Consider the following 26,744-nt stretch of genomic DNA (forward strand, 5'->3'; position numbering starts at 1 on the left):
CGGGTAGGCAGAGCCGGGAAAGATTAGTCAAAAGCATCAGCTGCTTTGTTTGTTCTGGCAAGCCAGATTTGCCCATGGGGCAAAACAAAGAACACCTTCACGGTTATGCAATATTTGGAAATATTTCAAAGTAGAACTTCCTAGTTATCAACATTATTGCAGTTTGTTACACACACCTTATCAGCACACTTGGCATATCCAGTTATGCCCACAGTGGATATTCCTGGAAAAATACATAACTTTTCAAGCGATCCTCTCAAATACCTCATTTCTCTTCAGCTTGTACTTATTTCTGTTCACAAATATATCCCTTCCGGTGTCATCAATGCTTGTGCCAGGTGTAAGACTCTGTTTAGGAAAGGGTTGAACGTTTCACCCAAGCCAGAAATATCAGCTTAACCTTTGGGGTTTTTTGTGCTTCATGGAAAATGAGTATAAGTGGTAGAACTAACTGCTGTTACATGTCCCGGGGAACCAAAGGCGTCATGGTCACTTGTCCTGGAGAAGTCAGGACCTTCTAACCCACCTGGTTGAAACAACAACTGCCAGCTCTGATGCCTACAACCGTGACCTCAGGCTGTGGACACTTCTCTTCACAAGTTGGGAGACTCCCGTATTCTGCATCTGGGGGATTTCTGCTTGCATTTGTGCTGCTTTCTTAATAGCGCACCATACAGATCCCTTCTTCAGCTTTGCCCTTATCCTTATGTCCTTATCCTCATGTGCCTCGTGTGCTGTAGGCAGGCTTTATCCTCTCCCCAGAGTGTGAGATGGAAAAAGGAAGAACGGTGACACGATTGCAGGAATGTGTTGCTGCCTTTCTTTTTGCATCTTCCTCAGCACCCCGACAGATTGCTTAGTTTGAATCCATATGCTTTCCTTTTCACAGCAAAAATTGTTCTTGATGGAGACCTAAGGCTTTCCAAATTACTGAAGGTCATGATCCTGCAGAAGAAAAAAATTTTTCTAAGCATAGTCTTGACTCGCATGGTTTGAACTCAGTACTTGCTAAGTTTCCTGGCATGCGTTTAGCAGAATATACATGATTACCTCAGTTACCCTTTAAACCCTTGCCCTGTCTCTTGTGCCTCAGTTTACATCTCTGCAGAAGCACAACGTAGAGTATTAAACCGGACAAAAATGTTGTACAGTTAAACCTGAGCTGTGTTGTGCCAAACCCTGCACAACAGGGTGGTAACAACAGCTGCCAGTGAGCCTCTGAGAAAAGAGCACCATATGATTTCTCAGTGAACAAAACATTTAATACAAACACAACACTTTCCAAATATTCTGAAGAGTTTTCCTGAACAACTTTCTTCAAACAAAACTAATAGGCAGTAAAGTCTGTTTGCTGATCTTTATGCAGATCTTCCCACTTCCACTTCACTATAAGGTTTGACTAAAATATTTATACTTTTCTGCTTTGGTACACATCCTACTCCAATCCTACGGGAAGGATTTCTCAGCCTGTAGAGAGAAATGACAAAATGTGTGTGTGGCGGTTGGTTTGCCCACGCTGACTTTCTGGGTTTTGAGAACAGCTATGTAGTCCTCTCTCTGGAGGGTGCAGAGCCTCTTCAGTAGGTCAAAGCTCCTCACAGCTCTAGTGAACAATTTGTAAACCTGCAATTTGATTTTTTGGAAGACCATGTGTGTTGGGGTAGCATTTTGGAGAGCAGACCTCTCACCCAGCACCCTCCTGTCTTCAACAGCACCTTCATCTTCCATATGTACGGACCACGCTGCCCCAGATCCATCCTGCACAGCTGAACACAAAATGCTAGGAAATTGTAAACGACCTTCCTGGAAATGCTGCGACTGCACTTCGTAATGTCACCTTCTACCTAACAACTTTTCCAGGATCTTTAGCCTTATCCTCTTCTGTCCTTAGTGGTGTTGTGCATTAGCGTATCCCATTTGCATTGGCACTGATTTCAGTGGAATTCGGGGCAGCCCTGACGAAACATTTAGGTTTCCATCTTCAATCTTTTTCAAGGTCATCCTTTCATATCATAGGCAGGACATGAAAATATGTGGTTTTATATTCACTTTCCCTTTGAGTATTATCCTTCTCTTGTTTTTATCCAAGAGTAAAAAAATCTGTAGATACAGTAAATTATGAGTTATATTTATTGTATGTAGTTATATTTATTGTATGTGTCATTTGGGAATACTAGGGATCTGAAAATTGGTTGTATAAGTCTAGCTTCAATATCTTGAAATACTGCAGAATGAGTATCCATTATCTTTAAATAAACTTTAAGGGTTTTCTTGATGAGTAATTTGCTCCATAAGATTTTCTTTTTTAAACTCCCATGAAATATATTTATAGAGCAGTGTTTCAATTCCTGATATTTATAGGACACTTACAGTGGACATTAACCATCTTCAGCAGTCCATGTACCATTTATTTCCAATGACATTGCAGTGATAATTGTGTTTGTTTTCTAGGAAAATAATATTTTTAGTTTAATAACCTAAAGGAGTTTTTAAATTTTTTTTTTTTATGGTTTAAATGTTTACTGAGTTGACGAGAAACAATGAAATCTTTGGACAGTTGGGAAGTAATCAGACTTCTCCTCTTTTACTTGTGAGTTTTAAAGTTTTATTTGAGTTTGATCTGTATTTCAAAAATCATTACCTTACATATTTTTGTTCAAAATTGGAATTTGATCTGACCAAATATGAAACTGACAACACAATTAATTGCATTAAAAATGTACATGATAAAGACCTGCAGTGTCTTTATTTAACATTCTGATCACATTCAGATTTTTTACCGCTGTATCGACTATTTAATGATTGTTTTCATAAGGCCAGCATCTCTTGTAGAGAGGGTTATTTAACAAAAATGAAAATCTTTAGAAATTTAGATGCACCAATCACTCGCTGCTCTGCTCAGAAGCTGACAGTGTGTTTCCAGCTTAACATCCTCTTTTAAACATCGCTGCTTCTGCTGCTTGAGGCTTCCTGCAATACCCACCTGTGATTTGCCTGGTTGTCTCTTTAAGCTGCATGAGCAACTGCTGTTTTATAAAATGTGCTGCCATACCCTAAAGCAAGAAGGTTTGTGATATTCTGTTATTAGAGTGATAATAGGTAGCTAAAGGCTAGGGAGTCCCTTTAGAAGAAGAAACAAAGAAACGCCCAGCCTGACCTTTTAGTCCAAGCTCTTTCCCCAAAAAAGCATTTCAACAAAAGGAGATGATGCCTGTGATTAGTGGTGGAAGGGAAAAATTTCCTGACTGTTGGAACCATTTAGTGATCCAGTTCTTTGATAAGTTACAGAAAATATCATATTAATTCTTTGAACTGTATAAGTTATGAGTAGGGCCTGGAAAACAAGGCGGTATGATACCAATGTGCAGGAGTCTAATGAAAATAAAATATCTAAAATGTACAGCTGTATCAAATTCCCCCATAGAAACCAAGTCTGTATTTCTCCATTCTGATTTCATTTTCTTATCTCTTTCCATTCTCTTCCTCTTGCTCCTGGCTCTCACCTGGGATGTCATTTATATCATGGACTTTGTTCATCACAGGCGCTTGTTAAATACATACCTGTCTGCCTTTGCTGGGGTGGGAACTGGCTCTTCTGAGCGCGCTTGTGTGTCTGTTGGTCTGTTGCTGAATGGTGTGTGCAAGAAAAGGGTGTGAGCCATCTTTTTTTTTTTTGCTTCTTCTTTCCAACCACTGAACGCGGTTCTGCTCTGTGCCTTTTGAAGCAAAACACTGGGAGGTTTAAGGCAACTTTCTGTGACCGGCAAACTGCACAGCCTGAAGATAGAGACTCAACGAAAATGCAGAGCCATGCATGTTTAGAGGGACCATTTTATCTTTTCTGACACTGTAATGGAGTCTCCAATTGCCAGTGTAACCATTAAGGAAAAAGCCTGGGTGTCACTCTGGGACGTTCAATAAAAAAAATAATAGTTAAAACAACAAGACCCTTGTAGTTGCTCATAGTTCATATAGTGCCAAAAAGCATGGGGGATCTAGAACTACAGAAGAGCTCTGAAATACTGTGCTTTTACTATAACAACTCTGAAGCTGTCCCATCAAAAAAAGTGGCTTCAGAAGATGGTAAAGCTCTACAAGAACCTTCAAAAATATCTTTCTTTTTTCTTCTTTTTTTCCTTTGGATTCCTAAAGAAATTAGGCTTGTGGGTTCAATCTGTGTTTATAAGGTTTATACCCTCGCAACAAAAAAATGTAGGCTTGGTTCCATACTTATGATCACTAGGTCCATGGTTTTGGGAATTGTTAAGGCAAGGAAGATTTTGAGACCTGTCTTTACTGCCACTACTCCCCCCCCCAAAAAAAGATTAGATTTTTTTTTCCCCCTGTATGTAAAAGTGGATGGAAGGATTTTCTGTTGCTCAGCTATAAAGAAGGAGAAGAGAGTATTATGTTGAGAATTGTCCCATACCACAATTTCAAAGCCACAGATGTGGAATTTTGCAATTTGGATCTCAGCTGAAGCAACTGGGTTATGAACTAACCAGCTATCTTTCACACAGCAAACTTAAACACAGGACAGACCACAGCATGAAACAAGATGGACTTCTGGTCAAGTGGAGGAGAATAAACCCCTTTATGCCTCCTTGCTGGTTTCTTTAAGGTCTTATACATGGGAGAGAAAGGAGAAATGGAGCTATCCAGCTGTTTTCCCGATGTTTGGATAAGGTCTAAGCAAATGTGCTGGGGAGGCGAGCAAGGACATACAGTGGTGGTAGATCTGGGTTGTATTTTAAGGATTGTGTGCATAGGTAATGATAATGTATTTAATTGTGCTTTAACATGACATACTGGTTACGTTAGCCCAGTTTCGCTATCTCACACTCAGTTTCCTTCAAACAAATTGCAAACCCACAAAACAGATTCAAGCAAGTAAATTGGATCAAAAATCACATATTTGGAAAATAACTATTGCCTAAAACCCAATATAAGAAGATTTAACATTAACATGGTATTTTTTTCAGTGCATGACATGGTTATAAATCTGTCTAATGCCTTGCTTTTGCTGTAGTACCGAAAAAAGGGAACTTTTTCCACTGGAAAATTGGCCCAGTGCTACATTTTGGCTATGTAGGATCATACAGTGCTGGCATTTGAAATAGTGATAATTTTATGCCTAAAAAATGAGTAATTGAACAATTGAGAACTTTATTCTGATTAAATCCTTAGATCACACTCCATCATCTGTTTTTCACGTTCCTGTGTATATGATCATGCGGACGTCGCATCTGCAAATGAAGTATTTGCGTATAAAGCTGTGTACGTGTGTCTGCACTCCTAAAAAATACAAGCAGTATAAAAGCATCTTTAAAATTTTATAGCTTCTTTAAACACAAGCTAATTTCTCCTCACTTTGTGTCTTTCAGAGAAACTGCCACAGAGTTATCTGGAACATTACCAAGGTAAGCAAGTTGCTCTATATTGCATCTGTGTACCAATGTCTGGAAGGTGCTGAAAGAAGCACGACCTTTTGAGCCAGAACATGATCCTTTCCCTAAGGAAAACTGCTGAGATATTGAGAACTGGAGGTGCAGAGAGGAGAACACACACTGCACGCCATAGACAGACAAATGACTGTGAAATACTGGCGCAACCAAAATTGCACAGCTTAAAGTGACACGTTGAAGGTGCTTTGAGGCTTAGCACAGTTGCGCACCTGATGAGAAAAATCCCAGATGTGGTTTTCTTCCAGCTGTGCAATTATACCCACTGCAGGTGGTTTGGCTTTTGCTTTAAATTTCACCCGAGTGATGAGGGGAGGGAAACTTGGAGGTAGGAGAAAAAAACACTCTGATCTTAAGGCATCTTCATCCGGAAAGCAGGAAAGCAGCTTAGACCAAATTGTTCTATGCTGAGAAAGCTTTTCATAAAATAATAGAACTAGACAAGACTCCCAGGCTGCGATAGAGGTTTTTGAAGAGAGACCTGCCTACATAGTGTCAGAGGATGCAATAAACTGCTGTAATCATGCAGATAGAGAAAAGGGAGGAGAGAAGGGAAACAAAAATATCTGATATGGTAATCTGTCACTTAGCAGAGATGCCTGGTGAGCAAAAATTGGTGCTCTGTGTCTTCTTGCATCTTCTGCCACCAGTTTTGCTCTTTGAGGTGCATGGGGTTTTTAATGACATCATGGTTTGGGGCGTTTTGTTATCCTCCAATTAATACCAATGTTGTAGTTCACACAATATATAATGTTAGAAGGATATTTCAACAAGAAAATCAGTTTTCTTTAAGCATGGTAATACACACAAGTTATTCCTGCTTCTAAGGCAGAGAAAAAAATGTCTATTTTTCTTTATGGTGTGTGTGGTGTATATTAGTTGGCTTGACTCTGCTGTTAAGCTGTAAAAATGTGGATTTTCACTGTGTATGATCGGTTTTCCCCCTTTGTAATCTATCACCTTGTTTTGTAGGTACAAACTTGTGTAACTTATATCAGTTGTTCATTTATTGGATACCTTTCTTCTTATGACTTACCATCACTTGATATCCTCAGTTGTGCAAGCAAATATGCTGGTGAAATTTTGCCAAGCGTTTGAAGTACTGACCAGTGATCAGGCCTACCTGACACTTAAAAGATTTATTCATCTTCATTGCAAAAGAATTACAATTCTTCATACACACCAAAAAAAAATAGGGATTCAACAGAGTAGCTGTGTCCTTGATTAGGAATGTCAATAACACTGCTTAGCTGTATCTTTTACTAGTTTTAGTGCTAAAATATTTCCAATTTGACGGCATGCCCCTAATTGGTTAGGTATTATATGACTAATATACTGGAAACATGAAGTCCTTGTACTGCAGAAATGAATTCCATTTTAAATTAAAGTTAAAATGAGAGATATAGGTGCTTGAATAAACATTCAGTTTCATACTTGCCATTAATGATTGCTTAAATGTGTTTTTTGAATTATTACCACAAGGCTTTAATTTCAACTGTGGCAAGATGTTGCAAGTAAAAATCAGATTATACAAGCAATGTGCACAAGGCATTGTAATTGTGTTATAAATATTAAAACCAATGATCTTGTCTTGATTGAAAACAAATGTTTACAGCTGTGCGCAGGTTGGCTAGTCCTCCAGCCTTCTCGGGGATTCACCTGTTCCTGCATTTCTCTAAACAAGCAGTTCCTTGGGGTTTTTAATCTTATGTTGTGATGTATTAATCTAATATTTTTTGTTCTTCTTTCAAACTTCAAGTGAACCATTTTGTTATTATTAATTCATAATGGTGAAACAGTCTAATTTCCCCACCAGCACCACATCTTCTTCCACCTTCACCCCACAACTACTTTATAGGATATAAAATTTTAGGTGTTGCACCCTGAAATGATGAAACTAATAACCATTTTCCCATGGTTACTGTGCTTGTTGTATTTTGTCCGATGGGGCGCAAAAAGCCCTCCGTAATCCTAGAAATCTCTCATTTGTGCAGGTAAACACGATGCCTTTCCTCAGGGCAATAATGACTCATGGGTATATTTGCGGCCAGAGTTGATCAAATCCTTTTCAAGCATTTGTAAACGTGGTGAAAGGGTTTTGTTGCAAGCCATGTAAGTGTGAGCAGATACGTCTGTACTTGGAATATTTTTTCTGACTTTCGGGAAGATTTAAGCACCAGTGGCATTAATTTTTTTGTTGTCATTAAAAAAAAAAAAAAAACCAAAAATCCCTTCTGAATTTTACATAGCTGAGTTGCAGAAGAGAAGTTAGGGATTTTTTCCCAGAAAACCCTGTAAATAGTCAGAAGTTACAGAAAAGAACATTTTGAATATTTTCTCTTCTCCTATAGTAACCAAGAGAGGTTACTTATGTGCATTTTTAAAAAAGAAAATGTAACAAAGTGTCTTGGTAAATGGTGACTTTTTAACATGGACATTTTCCATTAAATACTGCTGATTGATCTCTAATGATTATTTTTAAGAGGAAGAAGAAATTACCTTACGTCTTGCCACTGAAGAATATGCATCATTGATAGGCAAAAGTAGAAAAATCTGAGTTGGTGGACATCATTTAGAAGGAAAGCTAATAGATTAACTTTGCCTGTAGAAAGATATAAAAATATTCAGCACGATTATATTGTGTCAGTTCTAATTTACCACTTATTTCTGATGATTTGGGGAAGCTCAGGCTAGAGAAGGAATTGAAAATTTAAACTTAAAATATGATAAAGAAGCTTTACAATTTTTATATTAAATGACATTATTATATCTATGAATGTATATTGTTTTTTTCGAAGAAAGGCTTTCTGTGTGCAACAGCACATCAAAGAACAGATCTTCACAAGGAAAACTTTATAATAATATTAAGTTGTTCATTGCATGACCTATTTAGAGTACTCAGATACTTCTTGTTGTAGACTACATAATTAAATTTTAAATGGAACATGATAAAGAAATTATACTGGTGATCTCTAGAGATTTGAATACCCTATTTGGATCTTTAGAAGAGTGTAGCGAAGGCATACTTTAAAATTTAATAAAGGTCTGGCCTATTTTTTTTTTCCCTTTTAGATGTTCTATAGCTGCTATGGCAGTCCTATTTCAAACTGTATTTGCTCTCAACATTACATAGATGGTACCTGCGATAACAAACCAAACTAAAAGTATTCGAAGAAATATAGCTAAACTTGAGAAATCCACCATTTAAGCATGATACAGAACAATTAATGAATGAAGATAAGCTCCTAAAATCTTGTGGTACCTAAGCTTGTAACCACCCTTTCATACACCAGCATCTGAGCTAAGCGGTCGAGGGGAGCAGCAAATTAGCGAGGTGGAGTGCTTGAGCACAGTGCAAAGCCCTATGGGCACGAGGGAGATGATGTTTGGAGCTTAAACGAGAAAATGCTCAGCTTCAATATCAAAGGAATGATTTCAGTCTCTAGCCACTTCTGTTTGTTTCTGTGAAAGTTACTTTATATTTAAAGAAGAACAAATATTTTAAATATAGACTAACCACATGGATTATTTATTTGCTTAATACTAGGTTAGTAAAATCTGGGCTACTTTTCCATTTTTATGTAGTGGCTCACTTTTACATTTCACTCGGGGGAGGGAGTAAAGTTTAAACGGTCACTTCCTCCTCTAAGTTGTTCTTATTTACTGTTAAAAAAAAAAAATCAAGAGAATGATTTGCATAGATATTTTTCATAGAAAAAAAAGTAGAAAGATCTCTGCAGCCCCTGCTTAAATCTTCAGCATAACTCAGGAAAACTTGTATTTTGAGGTAAAGGCCATCTTAAAACTGTCATTTAGAAATTTTTTTAGAAGGGTGGGAGGAAATCTGCAATAAAATATAATGGCATATTATTTATTATTTATTTCACATCAATTTCACATTGATGTGAAAACAATCAAGTACGTTCAAAATGGAAATTTAAATCTTTAGCTTGTCTTAGAATTGCAATAATTTGCAAACTTTATCTATTTTAAACCAGTGGTCTGGAGTAGGGTACAAATTTTAAGCCCTCTCGAGTTAGGGTTTTATTTTCCACCTTTCCATAGATTTCTTTAAAAATGTCTGAGTTCCATTTAGTGTAGAGACTTATGTTCTTGCATGTCTACAGCATTTTGAAAATAGAATTTAAGTACTGAAGTCACTTTGGTACTTTTGAAAAATGTTAACCTGCAACTTCACCATTATTTAAATCTAATGCAACTAAGCTTTTATCTAAAGGGAAAAGAAGAATTGACAACCCACCATATGACAAGCAAAATGAAATCTCTTGATCACTAACTGTCAGCAGCCTTTCTAATACCATTGTGTTAGGGAATGATATGTCTTCCAAGGAGCTAAGTATGCAAGGTTTTGAATCATTTCTGTCTTGACAGCCTAACCCAAGTAACTACTTGTAAGTGCTTGGATGAATTATAAAATTTATGTGGCTCTGTAGAGTGAGTTAATAAAATATCTATGAGCATTTTAATTACTATAAAATGAAAAGGATTTTTTCCTGACAATAATAGGGGCATGGACTAAAGACCTACTTGATATCTCAATCGCTGTCTTCACTGGTTGTGCATGGATGGTGGGAGCTGGGGTTAGCTTCTTGGTTTGCTCTTCTGGTCCCCTTCAGGTCGACTGCCAGCAATTTCTCTCACTTTGAGAACAGCAGGTTATACCTTTCACCCCTCATGTTTCAGACTGTGGATGTCCTCTCATGTTACTGGTGCTGCTTTGCCAGTCATGTCAGGCTTGAACACCCATCCACCTACACCATATGTGTGTGTCCGGCAATCTATGACAGAATTTTCCTTACCTTGATATAATATTTACTGAAGTTTTATTCTCCCTTAAATAAAGCAGGGATTTGGCATTGTCCATTTGTGACTCTCTTTTCTACTGGAGAAGTTCTTCTTTCCACCTCCAAATACCTTCTCAAAACTCACTTTTGTTTAGAGGCATATAAATAATAGGTCAAGAAAATGTTGTTCATCCCGGGTGGCAGGCAGTGGTAGCTGATAACATTAAATTTCTTGAATGTCAAACTATATGCAGCTAACCAGAGTTAGTCTTTGGAAATGATATCATCTTGTATCTTTTCTGAAACTGCATCATTAAAAAGAAAAGAAAAGAAAAAGATTCCAGCCCTCGATATTTAAATGTTCTCAAGTCAACTGTCTTAAAGAGCAGTTTTTCCATAATTTGGATGCCTGCCATTTTCTGAAGAAAATCATTATTTTAAATTGAGACTTGAATTTAACTAATCACTCCCTTAAAAAAAAAAAAAATCTTATTTTTGACCTTTCTCTATGCCTCAGATGTTTATTTCTAAATATTATTTTCTTTCACCTAACCTTTGAGCTGTTTTTCTGTACTGCAAGCAGGACTGCCTGTTACCCATTGTATGTGCTGTATAGGAATGCCCTGATGTTGTTTGGTCTTTCTGAGGTGCTGTAATATAAATTACAGTAATTATTTGGGATAGTAACGACTTTGATGCTATTGTAAGTGAATCTGGGTTTTTTGAGGAAATAATACGTGACTTGTCTCTTCACTATCCTGATTTTTATTTTTTCTAGATAAAGCTTCAATATCATTAAAATGCGACATGGAGTTATTCCTTTCTAGTAGCTGTCGGCATTTTTTTTTTTGTTGTTTTACATCCATTTCGAAATATGTTTTTTACAGCTAATGTTAATCTTAAAATACACTTATGTGCAATCTGATCCCTTTCTGAAGAGATATTTTTAAAATCTTAAGAGGAGCCTAAGGAGCACAGAGGTGATTATCCATATGTGCTTACGGATGACTTGCATTCAAAAATTACTAAGATACCAATGGCAGGATTCACATTGCCTAAATTTAGCTGTCTCAAAAGTCCTCAGTCTAAAGAACCAGGGGAGAAATTAAGAGAAATAGGTGCCTTATCTCAGGACAGGGTGATTAACCTTGGGGAATTGTTTTTCTTTCTCCATTGCCTGAAAGTGGAGCCTGGGGGAATAGCATAGACTAGATGTTTCACCTGATGATAACTTTAATTTAAGGTGAGTCCTAGCAGCCTGAGTTTTATAAGTGTTAAAGTGCCAAGTGACGTAAGCTGATGCCTACTGGAGTTTTGAGGACATTGTCATGCATAACCTCAAAAAAACTTTCGCTATTTGGTACTTAAGTCCTAAATATAGACCCTGGGAAGGAGGGGAGAAAGTTGGACAAAAACGATTGTTGGACTTGATATGGCTCTGACCCAGAAGGTAGTAACTCTTCTCACAATGCAGGGTCCTCAGAAATCACAGCTCGCAGTCTTGAAACGGCTCCTAATTTTAAGATTCAAAGGCCACGTATAATGAGTGTAAGTTATTTCACTCAGTGACCTGGGTTTTGAACCCACAATCATTTTTCACCAGCAGTTCTTAGCATCTCTCACAAACACGAATGAATTTAACAGCAGACCTTTATCTTTCTAGGGCTTTTATTTTTATTCCTTATTGTAAAACTCTAAAACTAGAGACATATTCCCTTCTTCTTTTTTTTTTTTTTTTTTTGTTATTCACCTTTACTAGACTTCCAAGCGTCTTTTTACTTGTCTTACAAAGCATTGCCATCCATACATGCCCAATGAGGATAACGTGCAGCAGAAATGAAAGGACTCAGATCACTTCATTTGCATTCCTGAAGGTGAATTCCAAGATCATGGTTATTTTTATTTATACAGTGTCTAAAGAGTGCTAAATACTTTATGGAACAAATAAAAGACCTCTTGTAAAAAGCACGCATTCCTATAATCTAATTTTAGTCTCAAATCAGGCAGTATGAATGCTAAGCAGCAGGGCTTGAAGAAAAATGGAAGGTTTATGAGGACTACACTAATAAGATTGAGCAGTTATTTAGGTTCATTATCTGTCCCACTTAATAGCACTGCAATATCTTACTGGTTTAAGTTAAATTTACATTGGTCTGGGGAGAACATTTGACTGACACAGGAATGGTATTTCTTGGGTTTGTTCAAAAAATGAGCCTTTGAACAGCAGTTTGAACGAAGATAGAGAAAGGGACCATTACAGGTGGATTTTGAGAGGCCATTCCAATATAACAAACAGCAAAGGAAACCACCTTAAAATACAAAGCCTTTTTTCCCCTTCTCCCTTTATTTCCCAGCTCAGTTGAAATACTTGTGCTTCAAGTTAGTCATTTGTGTGTCTCCTTTGCTTAAGTGTTGTTTTAGCACTTAAGATCATAGAATCCTAGAATAGTTTGGGTTGGAAGGGACCTCTAAAGGTCATCTAGTCCAACCTCCCTGCCGTGGGCAGGGACATCTTCAACTAGATCAGGCTGCTCAGAGCCCCGTCCAACCTGACCTGGAATGTTTCCAGGGATGGGGCAGCCACCACCTCTCTGGGCAACCTGGGCCAGTGTTTCATCACTGTCAGTGTAAAACATGTCTTCCTTATTTCTAGTCTAAATCTACCCCCCTTTAGTTTAAAGCCATTCCCCCTTGTCCTGTCACAACAGGCCCTGCTCAAAAGTTTGCCATCATCTTTTTTAGAAGCCCCCTTTAAGTACAGGTAGGCTGCAATAAGGTCTCCCTGAAGCCTTCTCTTCTCCAGGTGGAAAAACCCCAACTCTCTCAGCCTTTCTTCATAGCAGAGGTGTTCCATCCCCCTGATCATTTTCGTGGCCCTCTTCTGGACCCACTCCAACAGGTCCATGTCTTTCTTATGCTGAGGGCTCCAGAGCTGGACGCAGTACTGCAGGTGGGGTCTCACCAGAGCAGAGTAGAGGGGCAGAATCCCCTCTCTCGACCTGCTGGCCATACTTCTTTTGATGCAGCCCAGGATACAGTTGGCCTTCTGGGCTGTGAGTGCACATTGCTGGCTCATGTCCAGCTTGTCATCCACCAGTACCCCCAAGTCCTTCTTGGCAGGGCTGCTCTCAATCCCTTCATCCCCCAGCCTGTATTGATACTGGGGGTTGCCCAGGTGCAGGAACTTGCACTTAGCCTTGTTGAATCTCATGAGGTTCACACGGGCCCACTTCTCCAGCTTGTCCAGATCCCTCTGGATGGCATCACATCCCTCTGGCGTGTCGACCGCACCACTCAGCTTGGTGTCATCAACAGAACATTTAGAAAGTCAGTGCAAAGGATGAATCTTGTGGGAAAAACTTCAGATGTAAATATGCATTTGGGGGGAAAAAAGGTGTATACACATCTGTCTCTGGAGAAGCAGCCCAAGAACTAGAGTCAAGGAGAGCTTTGTTAACATGGCAGAGTTGAGAAACTTTCTCTTAGTACCTTTGCTACAGCATAGGCAAGGCATGTATCTTATGTCATGATATACATATTATGATGTAAGACTGAATATTATATGATATAACACAGAGTATTATATCATATGTTTTATAAGTAGTTAGAAATGAACTGCTGATATACAGGATTTTTCGTGTGTCATCCTTACCGTTGGTCCTAGAAGAGTGGCAGTAAGATACATGGATGGGACAGTGTCAGGAAACCCACACCGATACCCCTAGGAGAGCAGAGACTCTGGTTTAGTGCTCTCTTCAACATTCTCTGCCTTCGGAGTATCGCTTTTATTTATGAAATAACAGCTGTTATAACATTTTAAAAAATTGCAACTATTTTAATGATTCCAAAAGATTTGCTATGAATTACAAGCAAATCTTAGACAATTCTTAGTAAATTATTTAAAGAGGTTAAAAAAAACCCCAAGAACCTAACACGTTCCCCAGTGTTCAAGGTTAACAGTTTATACTTCATCTACATTATATTAAAAACATTTTTACTGGAGTCCATAAATGTTACACATTTTTAAAAGGCAATGATCACAGTGGGACTAGATTCATTACATAAAGCCAGACGCGAGATCTGCAAGCAGTAATTGGTGACTGTTTTTTATTTTTTGAGGGTGCTGACTTGAGATTCCTCCTATGAGACGATGCAAATTTTCATGTCTGCGCCTTGCCATTAGAAGCAGGCGGCCCCTAAAGTTCTGCTGATGACAGAAAAAGACGACTGTGAGCCCCAAACTCACGTGTTCGGAGCATTGTCTCATAGCGGTGCTGTAACTCTTACTAGCGATGATGTTTTGCCGGTTTGGAGCCACTGAGGACCTACCCCACTTTCTGTGTACGTTCTCCCAATGTGTTTTGCAACTTGTGCCCTACACAGCACTTCTACAACAGCAAAGTGCCGGTGCAGCACTTCTCTTAGCTGGGCTATAATGGAAAATATTTTTCATTCAGACCCTTGGAATTTTTAGAGCTTTCGTACCATTCTCTGCAGGGAACATTTAGGGCTCAGCAAAGCCATGGTGTTGTAGAGTGGATGCAAATCATGTCTGTTTGCTATAATCGAAGCTTAATGAATGTCCATGGAGAAAGAAGGAGGGAAAACAAGTTACTGGGTTTCACCTAACACAAAAAAAATACAAGAACTTTCAGCCCTTCTTGATTATTTTCCTTCTGAACTTTTAGATACTCATCTCACAATGGTTCACGTGCTTAATTTTGGAGACTAGTCCTGCTGATATCAAAGTGATTGCACAAGTCAGTGCAATTTTAGCATGAGTATTGCTGCTTACTCATTGTTGAAAAATGAGTATCATCTGATTTGATCCCAACTTTGTCACTAAGACTATAGACAGCTCTACTTGATTAAGAAAGAAGAATACACACATAGAAACTCGGATTATGGTAGCATCCTTTTGAAACATGTACTGAGAATCATGAAGTGGAAGCCTAAAATAAGGGCCTAAATGACTCCTAATACTATTTAGATACACGGTTTGAGTTAATCAAAAGTACTGGACAACTGCAGGTGCCACTGACTTTGGTTCAAAGGGCAAGTGCGCTGTTCTGAACCAGGCTATTAATTCAAGTTCTTAAAAGCTGGCTGTGACACTTAGGAAATCTGTTAGGGCTTGGAGGTCAGGAGCCCATCTTTAAATAGATGTTCAAAAATTATTTTCTTTATTAAGATTTTCTGTTGAGGGGTACAGATGCACCTGCACCGATGTGCTCGCGGATGCCAGAGTCTGTGGCTTGTCTCAGTCGTTGGTAGCTTTCATTCCAGGATCGCATGGTGAAGTATGCAGAAGTTCCTGCAACTAAAAAGTTTTATTTAACAAAAATGAAATATTATTATTCATGTCATGAGTAATTGAATCCCCAGATGTTCTCATTCTCTATCAATGGCTGGGGACAATATGACTCTAGATAGACTGTGACAACATGAATTGATTTCTTCTTTCTCTTTTTTCTTTTTTCTTTTTTTTTTTTATTTTAAACCTGCAAAGTGACTGTGGGGCGTTTTTTTAGCTGATTGCTTGGAGCTGACATTACAGGCTGCGCAGCTGTAAAAAAGACCTTCTCATTTTCATTGAGCGTAAATAAAATAAAATATTGCCGAAATAGCATTACTTTTCCCTGGTCCTGCCCCTGCAGAAATAAACAGAGATAACTTGGATAAAGCAATTGAATTTGGAAAGGCATTCACAAGAGGAGATGGTTGCTGCTAACACTGAATATTCAGAATGTAATAATAGAAGTAATCATGTTACTAAAAAGCCACCTGTTACTTTCTTCAGTTTTTATCTAAAGCATAGAGTTCACTTTTCTATTTCTGAATTTATAGCAGAGAGGGAAGTCCAGCTCTTTAGAAACCTTATTATATGCAAGGTAGTAACTCCTTATTAAAGTTAAGTAGAAAAAGAAACCATGCTCACTAACATTTCTAAAGCTGTTAAAGGTGGATATTTCCATGAAGGAACAGAAGTAGAAAAACTTTAAGTGCTTGTTAAGGCATGCACACACAGTGCATACAAGCAATAAGTCTGTTTTGCTGAACTGTGAAATTGCACTGAGTAATTTCTCTAATAACAGAATAGATATTGCACCTCTGACCCCAGAGGAGCTCCGGGCTCGGTGCAGCAGCCGGCCCTGGCATCAGCAGAAAGTCATGCAACCAAAGCACGGGCTGCGTGCTGAGTGGCAGAAAGACAAGGAAAAAGGTGGCAACAAAAGAAACTTGATACACAACTTGTAAATGTCCTGGCTGATTTAAAAATTCAGAAAATTATTAATTATGAAGGTACTTTATTTTTTGATTCCCACCCCACCCCGTAACCTATTCTTCAGAGGAGCTGCACAATTGTGTCCAGAGTTGTGTGTTTGACAGCTACCTCCTACTTCCAAAGAAAGTATTCAATCCACAATGAGCATACAGTAGCAGAAACTTCTAATTGGCATTTCATGTTAGCTTTTTTTATAGAAATGATGCAGTGGTGATGTTTTTCCTCTCTGTTATGGAGAATGCCTGTGGAAATAACAGTTCAGGAGCTGGAGCAGGAAAAAAAACCCACAGTATCCCTCAAGATAATACTACACGTGTAGAAATGGGAAAATAAATCATGTAAGAAAAACATTCAGTTAAAGCAGCAACTATATCTTCTATTTCAAAACTTGCAAGGTGAAAAAGAGTGATGTAGTTTAAAGGGGATATTGATTTGGCTGAGCTACGCATGAGCTCATGCCACAACCTCAGTACTTCTCCAGTCTCTGAACCTCTTAGAATTAATGCAAGGGTTTTAGACTGATTGCTTGAAGTTTTTCTGTAAAAACAGTGAGTCTGACGAATGGCAAGTACTCGAGGTGATTAAAAAATAAATAAATAAAAAGTTACTGTAAGGACTGAGAAAAATTTTGTCAGTTGTACTTTCTTGTAGTGCTCTATAGTTAGAGCAAGGCAGTGAGAGACTCTACCTCATTTGTTCTGCCACCCATTTTACCTTGTGAATGATTGACTTTCTTCAGCAGCTCCATCAGGTAATGTGACATAAATGGGAAATAAATTCCCATCATGAATTTGTCTCACAGTGCCAAGGACATAACAGACATTTTTATATATTCACCCATTTGAAAAAAATCAGAGCTCAGGCAGATGCTGAAAATCTGGCAGTCAAGTTTGGCTTGCTATTCTAATGCAGGTTTTCAAATTTTGATCTTAACTTGATGATATTTTATTAACTTGTGGAACGCTGTAGGGCCTTGGTAGTGGGTGCTGGATAATAGAAAACATGTGGCAGGAGCTGTTTATCTTTACAGCAGCGTAAGAGTTGTTCAGGGAGAAGCCAGTGGTTCATCTCTTCATCTGGTAGTATCTAGCAGCTGCTTTGAAAGACAGGCTGGCAAAGTTGAGAAGAGGCAGCTATGGAAAGAAATATCTGCAGAAAAATCTTCTCAGTCCCTAGCCAAACTTCTTTTCATGCCAATAAGAAGATGCTTTATATCCTTGTTTTCTATGGGGTTTAGGGCTTTTATAACTCCTGATATTCTACCTTTTCAAGAGATACAGATGTCTAGTTTTCTTCTGACTTTCAACTGCGATGCTTTCTTTGGATGAACAAAAACCAAAAACGTGTTCCCTTTTGTAAATTCAACTTTGGATTAACTTCATTCTGTGAGACAAGGCACAGCTTTAAAGAATTATGGCTAGAGTTCACAAAAACAATAAATAAGGAAATAAGGATTACCAATAAAAAAGAAACATTCCAAATTCCTTCCCACCACCACCACAACCCCCCACCCCTGTTTCCCTATATTGGGCATACATCAAAGCTGGGCTCTTCTGACTTTCTGGAGGTTTATAAGATTTATGGTCTCTATAAATCTTACGGTGAAGCATCAAGTCTAACATAAGAAAAATCAATCTGTCCAAAGCAAAAAGACACACAAAACAAAACAAAAGCCCAAAACCTCCATCAAGCCCATCTTTGATATTATTCTGCCTGTGTAAGAACCTCTCAGAGTAACTAGAGACAGTTGCACATGATTTTCCTGCGTCCAGTACTGCCTGCACAATGTTCACCAGTGGGCTGATGCTCTTAGGCATGTGATGCATCAGTCATCTTTTGCTTCTCTCACCGAATTCCTTACATTCAGAAATTCTCAAAACGTGCTTTCTAAAAAAAATCTGCTCCAACCACCAGTTTCTCTTACTGGTATTTCCTGATTGAAAAAAAAAGGGCTTTTATCACATATTCCATCTGTGCTTTATAGTGCTGAGACTTGATAACTGAGATATGATTTTATAATGAAAAATCCCCCAGGGAAGCGTACAGATGTACTGTGGAAAGATACTGACACTTCGTGCTTTATTTGTAGGAAGGGTATGAACACTTTCTCCCCTTCTCTTTAACAGAAAAGAATATTAAATTAAAAAATAGACTTGTGTCTCTTGTAACAGTCCTGAAGATAGGTCCAAGTGGTGGCCGAATGATGTACACGTTAAAATGGTACTCTGCAATGCATCAGGTTAAAATTTGGAAACGATACCTGACCATTGATGATATCACTGTCTCCTTTCTTTCAGCTAAATCTGAAGCCCTTTGAAGTGAACGCTGCAGCTAGGGAAATTCAGCAAGATGCTAGTAATGGGGACTATTGATGGCATGCTCTATACTGGAAAGCTGTCTTGTTACTGAATGCAAATGTGACTTAGATATGTAAATTATATTCAAGATTTCATCAGTAAGGCTTTAATATATCTAGAAACTATCTTAAAGCATTTAAATAAAATGTTAATTGAAAGTATGGAATAGTGTTAGGAAGCTGTTTCAAAGAAAGCTTCAATTCCAGGCACATAACAAGGAAGCAAGCACTCTGATCTAGTCAAACAGAACCTCCCGTGGTAAAAACCTATAATTGTTTTAAAGTTCTCTAAAAACCTACATCTCTGTTCTCATCTCATCCCACACACTGTGATATTCCTTATGTTCCTCACTCTCCTCTCAGAGCTGACTTTCCTTGTAGCCTTCTCCCACTCCCAGTGTGCTGCCTTCTCTCACCTCCTACGCATGGAGCTGCCTCCTGCTGCCCATACAACAAGCACTTTTCTACACATCCCAGCCCTTTCCTTTCCTTGAGATCGTCTGCGTTGAATTCCCCACAAAACCGTCAGGATGTCTTGCCCTGTATCAAAATCCAGAGGGTGAACTTTGTTTCCGAACTCAGGAAAGCTCGGTAATAAGCCAAGCAGTGAATTTAGATCTTCTGAGAGCGATCATCAGATGGAGAAAATGACTGATCTTTATATTTAAAAATAAAACCAAACCTATTTTGAAGAATAAAGAAAGAGTGGTTGAGCTAGACTGCATCCCTCTGGTGCTTATGGAAATGCTTTCACAAGTGACGGGGCAGTTCTCAGCAACGTTAACTTCAGTGGTTCAACTTCAACCAACCCAGGTCCAATTCATTAACAAAAGCTTGAAATTAGTCCCAAGAGCTAGAAGTGTGGGAATGCAGAAGCATGAGCATCTCTTGCTGTAGCTCTGGTTTTGATTGTCACTCCTTACCTACTCATTAAGCAGAGGGATTTTGGAGGTATTTGCTAAGTTACCTTCCTATCTGTAGATGGTCTGCAACAGTGATAGCAGCTGTTCCAAAAGTGAGCATGAAGGGCGGTATTATCGCTGCTTAGATATGTTTACAAATTTGTAACAAGACTACTATTTAAAGTATGTTCTTTTGTGACTGCACACAATATGTTATCATCTAAATGCTGCTGGATCAATGGAGGGCATCAAGGGGATGCGGGACAGAAAGATTTCTCTACTTTGGAGTGATTTTTTCTTCCAGAGCTTGTGTGAATCTCGTAGGTTTGGGCAAAGGTTCCATGGATTAATACCATAACCTGTGACTTGTGCTCCCATGACCAAGGGGAAAAGGAGGGCAGCCACATGATAGTGTTCAGCTGACAGGAGTTTACTGGGTAAGGCTGGGGAAGTGCTTGAGTTCAGGAAAGACATAGTTCTATACTGAAAAGCAAAAAATAAGTAGAAATAAAGTGCATTTAATTTTTGCATGCTGAATGCACTTTTGATGGTAGAGGAAAATTGCCAGCTAGGAATGATTTTTACAGTCTTTTTTCACAAATCACTACATCCACAGACTAAAGGAACCCAGCCATGTGCTATGCCTCAGGGAGGCCCTTGGAGGACTGGGATGCTCTTGCGTGGCTCCCACCGTCTCTCCAAGCAACAGTGACTCAGGCAGGCTGTGCTGCTTTAGCCACGATGCCTCATGGGTATGACCAAAGTGCACAACCCATGCAGGCAAGACCCAGCTCCTGAAGCTGTCAGGACCATATCAACCCAAACCATACATGAGGGGTGAAAGCTAAGGTCCTGCCCATGCTCTTCTAGTAGAAGCTTCTCAGTTTCTGTTGTGCTTTACATAAAATGGTTGCCATTGAAGGTGGGTTTTTTTGCTTTGCAGCTCATCTATGAATGGAGGTTTCTGACTGTGGTTTTCTATGGGAAATGTTCACAGAAAAAAGAAGAGGGGAAATGCATGTAGTCAAAAATTTAAATATAAAATCTAAACTTTTTAGTAGGGAAGTGAAAATCCAAACTGCCTCATTTCCATTGGAAACATGCTGAGTTTCTATGTGGTTCCCCACTTGTGTGACTCATTGCTGGTGTTTGTTCTATTCCCACTTGGCTTTGAAACAGTTCTCCACCTTCTCAGGTGAAGGGATTCATCCCACAGCCCTTTACGGATCCATATTGGAGTGAGATGAATCATTCCTGTCTGTTTTCACTGTTGACTTGAAGGGCACCTACGCAACAGGGTTCCCATGGAAAAGTCCATGCTGGCGACAGGTGAAGTTAAGGGGGAAAAGTTTCACTGTTGTCTTTGCCATCATTTTAGTGAGACTGGAATTACAATTCTCAATTTGTTGAAATAATACACGGCGGGAGGGGGACGGGACTGTAGTGATGTACGGGTCCCATTGTGTGGTACCATTTGGCAAACCACACAAGTTAGGCTGATGGATTGACTGTGGTAAAGTGAGAATATATTGAGTGGTTTTGAGCATCAAACATTAACAAATGCATTTTGGTTAATGAAATAGATTTAATTATCTTTCTGGGAGTAAGCGATCTTCATTTCTTGATATTGCTTGCATGTTGGGAAGCAGAACTAGAAAAATGCATTTAAAAATTGCACCTTGCTGAACTGGTTTAATTAGAGGTCAGTAAAATGTAAATGGGAGGAAAAGAGCTGATACAGATGTTTTGAGTTTGTTTAGGTTGGGTATGAATACAGAAAGTTCTATAATGTAGGGCTGAAGGTTATACTTGGGTCCACTCAAAGGGGAAGGTGAGTATGCTGGGGCTATTATGTGTTAGGGGAGGTAGATGATCATCATTCTCTGCAAAGCCGAAAAGCCTGTATTTGCAAGACTGTTCATGCATGTATTGTAGTTTACAACCGCTCCATGTAAGTGTTCCTGTATTCCAGTCTCCTGTCATCCCTCTAACCTTTGAATACACTTGTGTAATCAAATCAGAAAGTAAAGATCTATCATTTACTTCTCTTAATACCCTTGGACAGATTGCTGTCTCATTAGAAAGACTCGGCAAAGTAATTCAAGAACTGTAAGGTGCTAATAAGACGCTGTCTTTAAAAATGGATTGACTGAGTGGAAAACCTGGCAGGTCCCCAGAATGAATATCTGGCCACAGGCTGGAATTATTTCTGTGCTAATCTACTTGGTGTGTTCAGAGGATCTACTTGCATCTTGTGGAGCAGGAGGTTTAGAGGCTGCTGACCCATGAAGATCTCCCATCTGTGGATCCAGCTTGCTGTAACAATGTCTGGTGGGTGGCTGAAAAGTTTGCCGTTTTCTGCAGCTACAGTCCATGGGCCAGGATGTAGTTTATGAACAGAGGCATAGTCCAAATATGCCCAGCCCTAAACTGTATTTACATTTCACTAGGGTGATGTATAGGTTTTATGTAGCTCTATTTGCTGTTCTGAATTGAGCTGTCAGAACTTATCACTGTAAATTTAATTTTCTTCTGTGCATCCTTGGGAGAGCAAGCTTTGGATTTTAGAAAGAGACTGGCAAAGGGAGAGCTGACAAAATCAGAAACTGTGCACTTCACTGAAAAGTGACTGGGCACAGCTCTTTAAATACGGGGTTTGCAGTTGTACAGAACTGATCTGGAAGAGATGCAAATTCCATCCAGACTGAATTCAGATTTAGATTTAAAATGCAACTTGCATGGGCAGCAGCTCATACACCAGCCACATTCACTCCTTTATTAAGTTAAGAGACTAACGGGTGACCCCCATGAAATGTATTAACATAATGTCAATAATGAGCCTTTTTACAGGAAGATGTTGAGGAAGTGCAAGCAGAGTTTGTAGTACGGTACCAGGCTTCCAGCCTGGCTCGTTTCTCTTTTCACAAAGCTTTATGTGATGGATCCATCTGTTCCCAGGAGATGGGAGTGTGTTGATGCCATTTGCATGGGAGACTTTGTTTCTAGGTTGAAGCTTTCTGAATTCTCTGGAAGTTGCCTGAGACTTGGTGTTCGTTGCCTGGGGCTAACTATTGCCAAGGCACTCAGCATAGCTAGCAGAGATCGCCTTCGCAGGCTGGGTGGGGCCTTTACTTAACTCGATCAAGGCTCATTAAAGCTTCAAATCTCTGAATGCACATTCAAAATTGAGTGACAGGAACTTCTGGGAAAGTTTTGTTGAAAAGCCTGGCATAACTGAGTTAATTATAATATAGCAGTACTTCATATGCAACTTGATTGTCACAGCCTGTGTCAAGAGAACTCATAATTTCTGAAGGATAAGACCATATGTTCCAAAAAGAGCTTTCAGAATGTAGGATACTTGTTTTGTAAGTTATTTTTTTCCTCTCCATAAAAAAACAAAGTGTTATGAAATGAGATTAAAAAAATCCCCCACACTTAATTAAACTGATTCTCCAAAAAGAGGTCCCAAACTTGTTGTATAAGCATGTTCCAATAGCTGCGGTTTCTGATTTACTTCTCGGTGTAGCTGAAATAAAATGTTGCAAGGATAGTTGAAAGGACACTGTTATTCTAAATATTCTTATACATTCTTAGATTTATTTGTTTTAAATTTGTTTTTCCACTTATACAGTCTAATGTACTAGTTAAGGACCTCTTCGTGTAAGATGATAGTCACCTTGCTGGTTATAATTGGCCCCTGAAACAAAGTATGGCCAGGAGAGTCCACCAAATGTCCAGACAGATTTGTGTGTAGCAACTGGAAATGTTACATGCTGTGGTTTACATCAGCATCGAATATAAATGTAGGTGACTTCATCATCTTCCATTTTAAGCTGTATCTAAATCACCTGTATTGTCCTGAAAATTTCTTGCTTCTTGAATGTGATGTGAAAAGGTAGCTTGGGCATCGGTGGTGCTTAAAAGTCAGAACTGAACCTGAGCTGACATTTCTGAGGACATAAGAATTATACAGAATTCTGCTCCAACAGGAAGGCATAATACTGACTAACAAGGTCTCAGTCTGCTTTTGGAGACACTGAATATACACTGTGGTTATATTTTTAGAGCTTAGATTTTATTTTCATTAACAATAATATTCCAATAATGGGGTGGTGAGAACCAACTAGGCTCATGTTGGTGGCTTGGGATATTTTTATTCCCAGTAAGGGACAAACATGTGGGGAGATGTGCTTACTGCCCCAAGAGATTATAATATCCATGGTCACAAGCACAACTTAATTGGCTAATTAGGGATATCCCTGTAAGATTTCCTAATAGATTTTTTTTCTGCATTTCATATTGGAGAAAAGTGCCATACAGCAAGCAATCTTTGCTTGCCTTGCTAGGGAGAAGTTTTACTTACATTGTTGTGATAAAATGGGATAAAATCACTCTTGTAAATATTTTCTTGACCTAGCTGGAACACAGGCACATCATCTCAGCTCTGCATGCTCAACCCCTTCATTTTACTGTTAGCTTCCTTTAAATAAGGGTAGCATCATGTAAAGTCTGTAAATTTACACACTTTAAATACTTGGAATTTTCTAAATGTTTTATGTGTGTTTAATTTTACCTGTTTTGTTAACATTGCATATTTCAAATATCCTCTCATCACCAGTGCCGTATCTAGTGGATACCTAGAATCATAGAATTGTTTAGGTTGGAAAAGACCTCTAAGATCATCAAGTCCAACCATTAACCTAGCACTGCCAAGTCCACCATTAAACCATGTCGCTAAGCGCCTCATCTACACATCTTTTAAATCCCTCCAGGGATGGGGACTCAACCCCTTCCCTGGGCAGCCTGGTCCAATGCTTGATAACCCTTTCAGTGAAGAAATTTTTCCTCATGTCCAATCTAAACCTCCCCTGGCGCAAGTTGAGGCCATTTCCTCTCGTCCTATCACTAAGTTACTTTGGAGAAGAGACTGACCCCCCCCTCGCTACAACCTCCTTTCAGGTAGTTGTAGAGAGCGATGAGGTCTCCCCTCAGCCTCCTTTTCTCCAGGCTAAACAACCCCAGTGCCCTCAGCTGCTCCTCATAAGACTTGTGCTCTAGACACTTCACCAGCCTCGTTGCCCTTCTCTGGACACGCTCCAGCACCTCGACATCCTTCTTGTAGTGAGGGGCCCAAAAGTGAACACAGTATTCAAGGGGCGGCCTCACCAGTGCCGAGAACAGGGGCACGATCACTTCCCTCCTCCTGCTGGCCACACTATTTCTGATACAGGCCAGGATGCCATTGGCCTTCTTGGCCGCCTGGGCACACTGCCGGCTCATGTTCAGCCGGCTGTCGACCAGCACCCCCAGGTCCTTTTCCGCCAGGCAGCTTTCCAGCCACTCTTCCCCAAGCCTGTAGTGCTGCATGGGGTTGTTGTGGCCCAAGTGCAGGACCCGGCACTTGGCCTTGTTGAATCTCATACAATTGGCCTCGGCCCATCGATCCAGCCTGTCCAGGTCCCTCTGCAGAGCCTTCCTACCCTCGAGCAGATCAACACTCCCACCCAACTTGGTGTCGTCTGCAAACTTACTGAGGGTGCACTCGATCCCCTCGTCCAGGTCATTGATAAAGATGTTAAACAGAACTGGCCCCAATACTGAGCCCTTACTTACTAAATACTTACTAAATAAGTGACAGATACCTCCACTGGAAAGGATCTATGCATATTTGGCATTTGTTAGGCTTGTAATGTTTGCTGATCCATGTTTCCCACAGAGTATTGATTGAGACATTAGATGAATCCTAAAAAACATGTTGTAATTGCATATTGGTATCAACTCTGCTGATGTCCTTATCTGGGCTGGCCATTCAGTGCTTCCTTTATGGCCAGTAGAGAAAAGCAGGTACTTTTCCAAATAACTTTTCCCAAGGTAGCTATTTAAAATAGGTTGTATGGATTGCTTCCTACTCAATGGGGAAAAACAGGTATTACTACACAGGGAGTCTGAGTTAGTGGGTCGTGTGTGGACGCTTTCTCTGAAGAGGTCTGAAGTCATATGAAATGGTTTGTACCAGCTTGCCCTTTTGACTCTTTATGGGGAGGAAAAAAAGATAAATCCTTCCACATATCCTTTCCATTATGCTGTCTCACAGAATATCTTCTAATGGACTGACAGATGATAAAAAGATCACCCATTTTCCATGATTCGTCAAGTTAATTAGACAGATTCTGCCTAAATTCTTTTTATGTTCCAAATCCCAATGATTTGGTTGCCTGCGTTTTGGCTGGCCAACTTGCAATGTCTGCAGCAAACCATCTTGTCTGTAAAGGCTTCACTGACTGGTGTTAAGAATAAACTAATTCTGCAGAGTGTAGCCTCCATCAGGCAGCTCTCTGGTAAATACTAATGAGTAAGTAGCAAGAGGCGTTCCAGAAGTGATGTGAGCTGCCTCCACTTAACGGAATACCCACCTTTTTCCTAGTTTTAGCTTGTCCCAGTCCTCATTTCCTAATCTAGGCAAACCACAAGAGAACTGTTTAGCTAATGAATGATTGAAAAGTATGAACACCGAATTCAATAAATCAAGAAAACAAATATAAAACCCCACAGAGATAACAAAATGTATGCTTAAATGCATCATTCAATTACTCTGCTCACTCTTTACTTCCCATTACGCTCTCCTTTGTCAGGCAACAGTGTATCTAAATGGCAATCTCTTTGTGACAAGAAACTTTTCTTCATGCCTTTACCTGCAGTTGCAGAACACTGTAGGTACTTTGCAAATATCAAACAATAAAAAGAATTTATTGCAAGCAACATATGAACTGCATGATGGTTAGCGAAGCTTCTCAGAATTTTCCCTATCCAGTACTAAGGTAGCCACCTGTCGTGGTTTAACCCCAGCTGGCAACTAAGCCCCACACAGCCGCTCACTCACTCCCCCCGCAACAGGATGGGGGAGAGAATTGGAAGAGTACAAGTGAGAAA

At 39.4% G+C, this 26,744-nt stretch overlaps 1 protein-coding gene across 1 annotated transcript in view; it reads left to right on the top strand.

The window, feature by feature from the left end:
• Nucleotides 1-26,744, top strand: part of CELF2 (CUGBP, Elav-like family member 2) — a 379,525-nt gene that overhangs the window by 61,558 nt on the left and 291,223 nt on the right. The window contains exon 2 of the mRNA XM_009321743.1: nucleotides 5,385-5,420. Coding sequence (XP_009320018.1) covers nucleotides 5,385-5,420 — 36 coding nt within the window. The remainder of the gene's footprint in view (nucleotides 1-5,384; nucleotides 5,421-26,744) is intronic.

Source organism: Pygoscelis adeliae, unplaced genomic scaffold, assembly GCF_000699105.1.
Source record: "Pygoscelis adeliae isolate BGI_AS28 unplaced genomic scaffold, ASM69910v1 Scaffold202, whole genome shotgun sequence".
Classification (NCBI taxonomy): Eukaryota; Metazoa; Chordata; class Aves; order Sphenisciformes; family Spheniscidae; genus Pygoscelis; species Pygoscelis adeliae.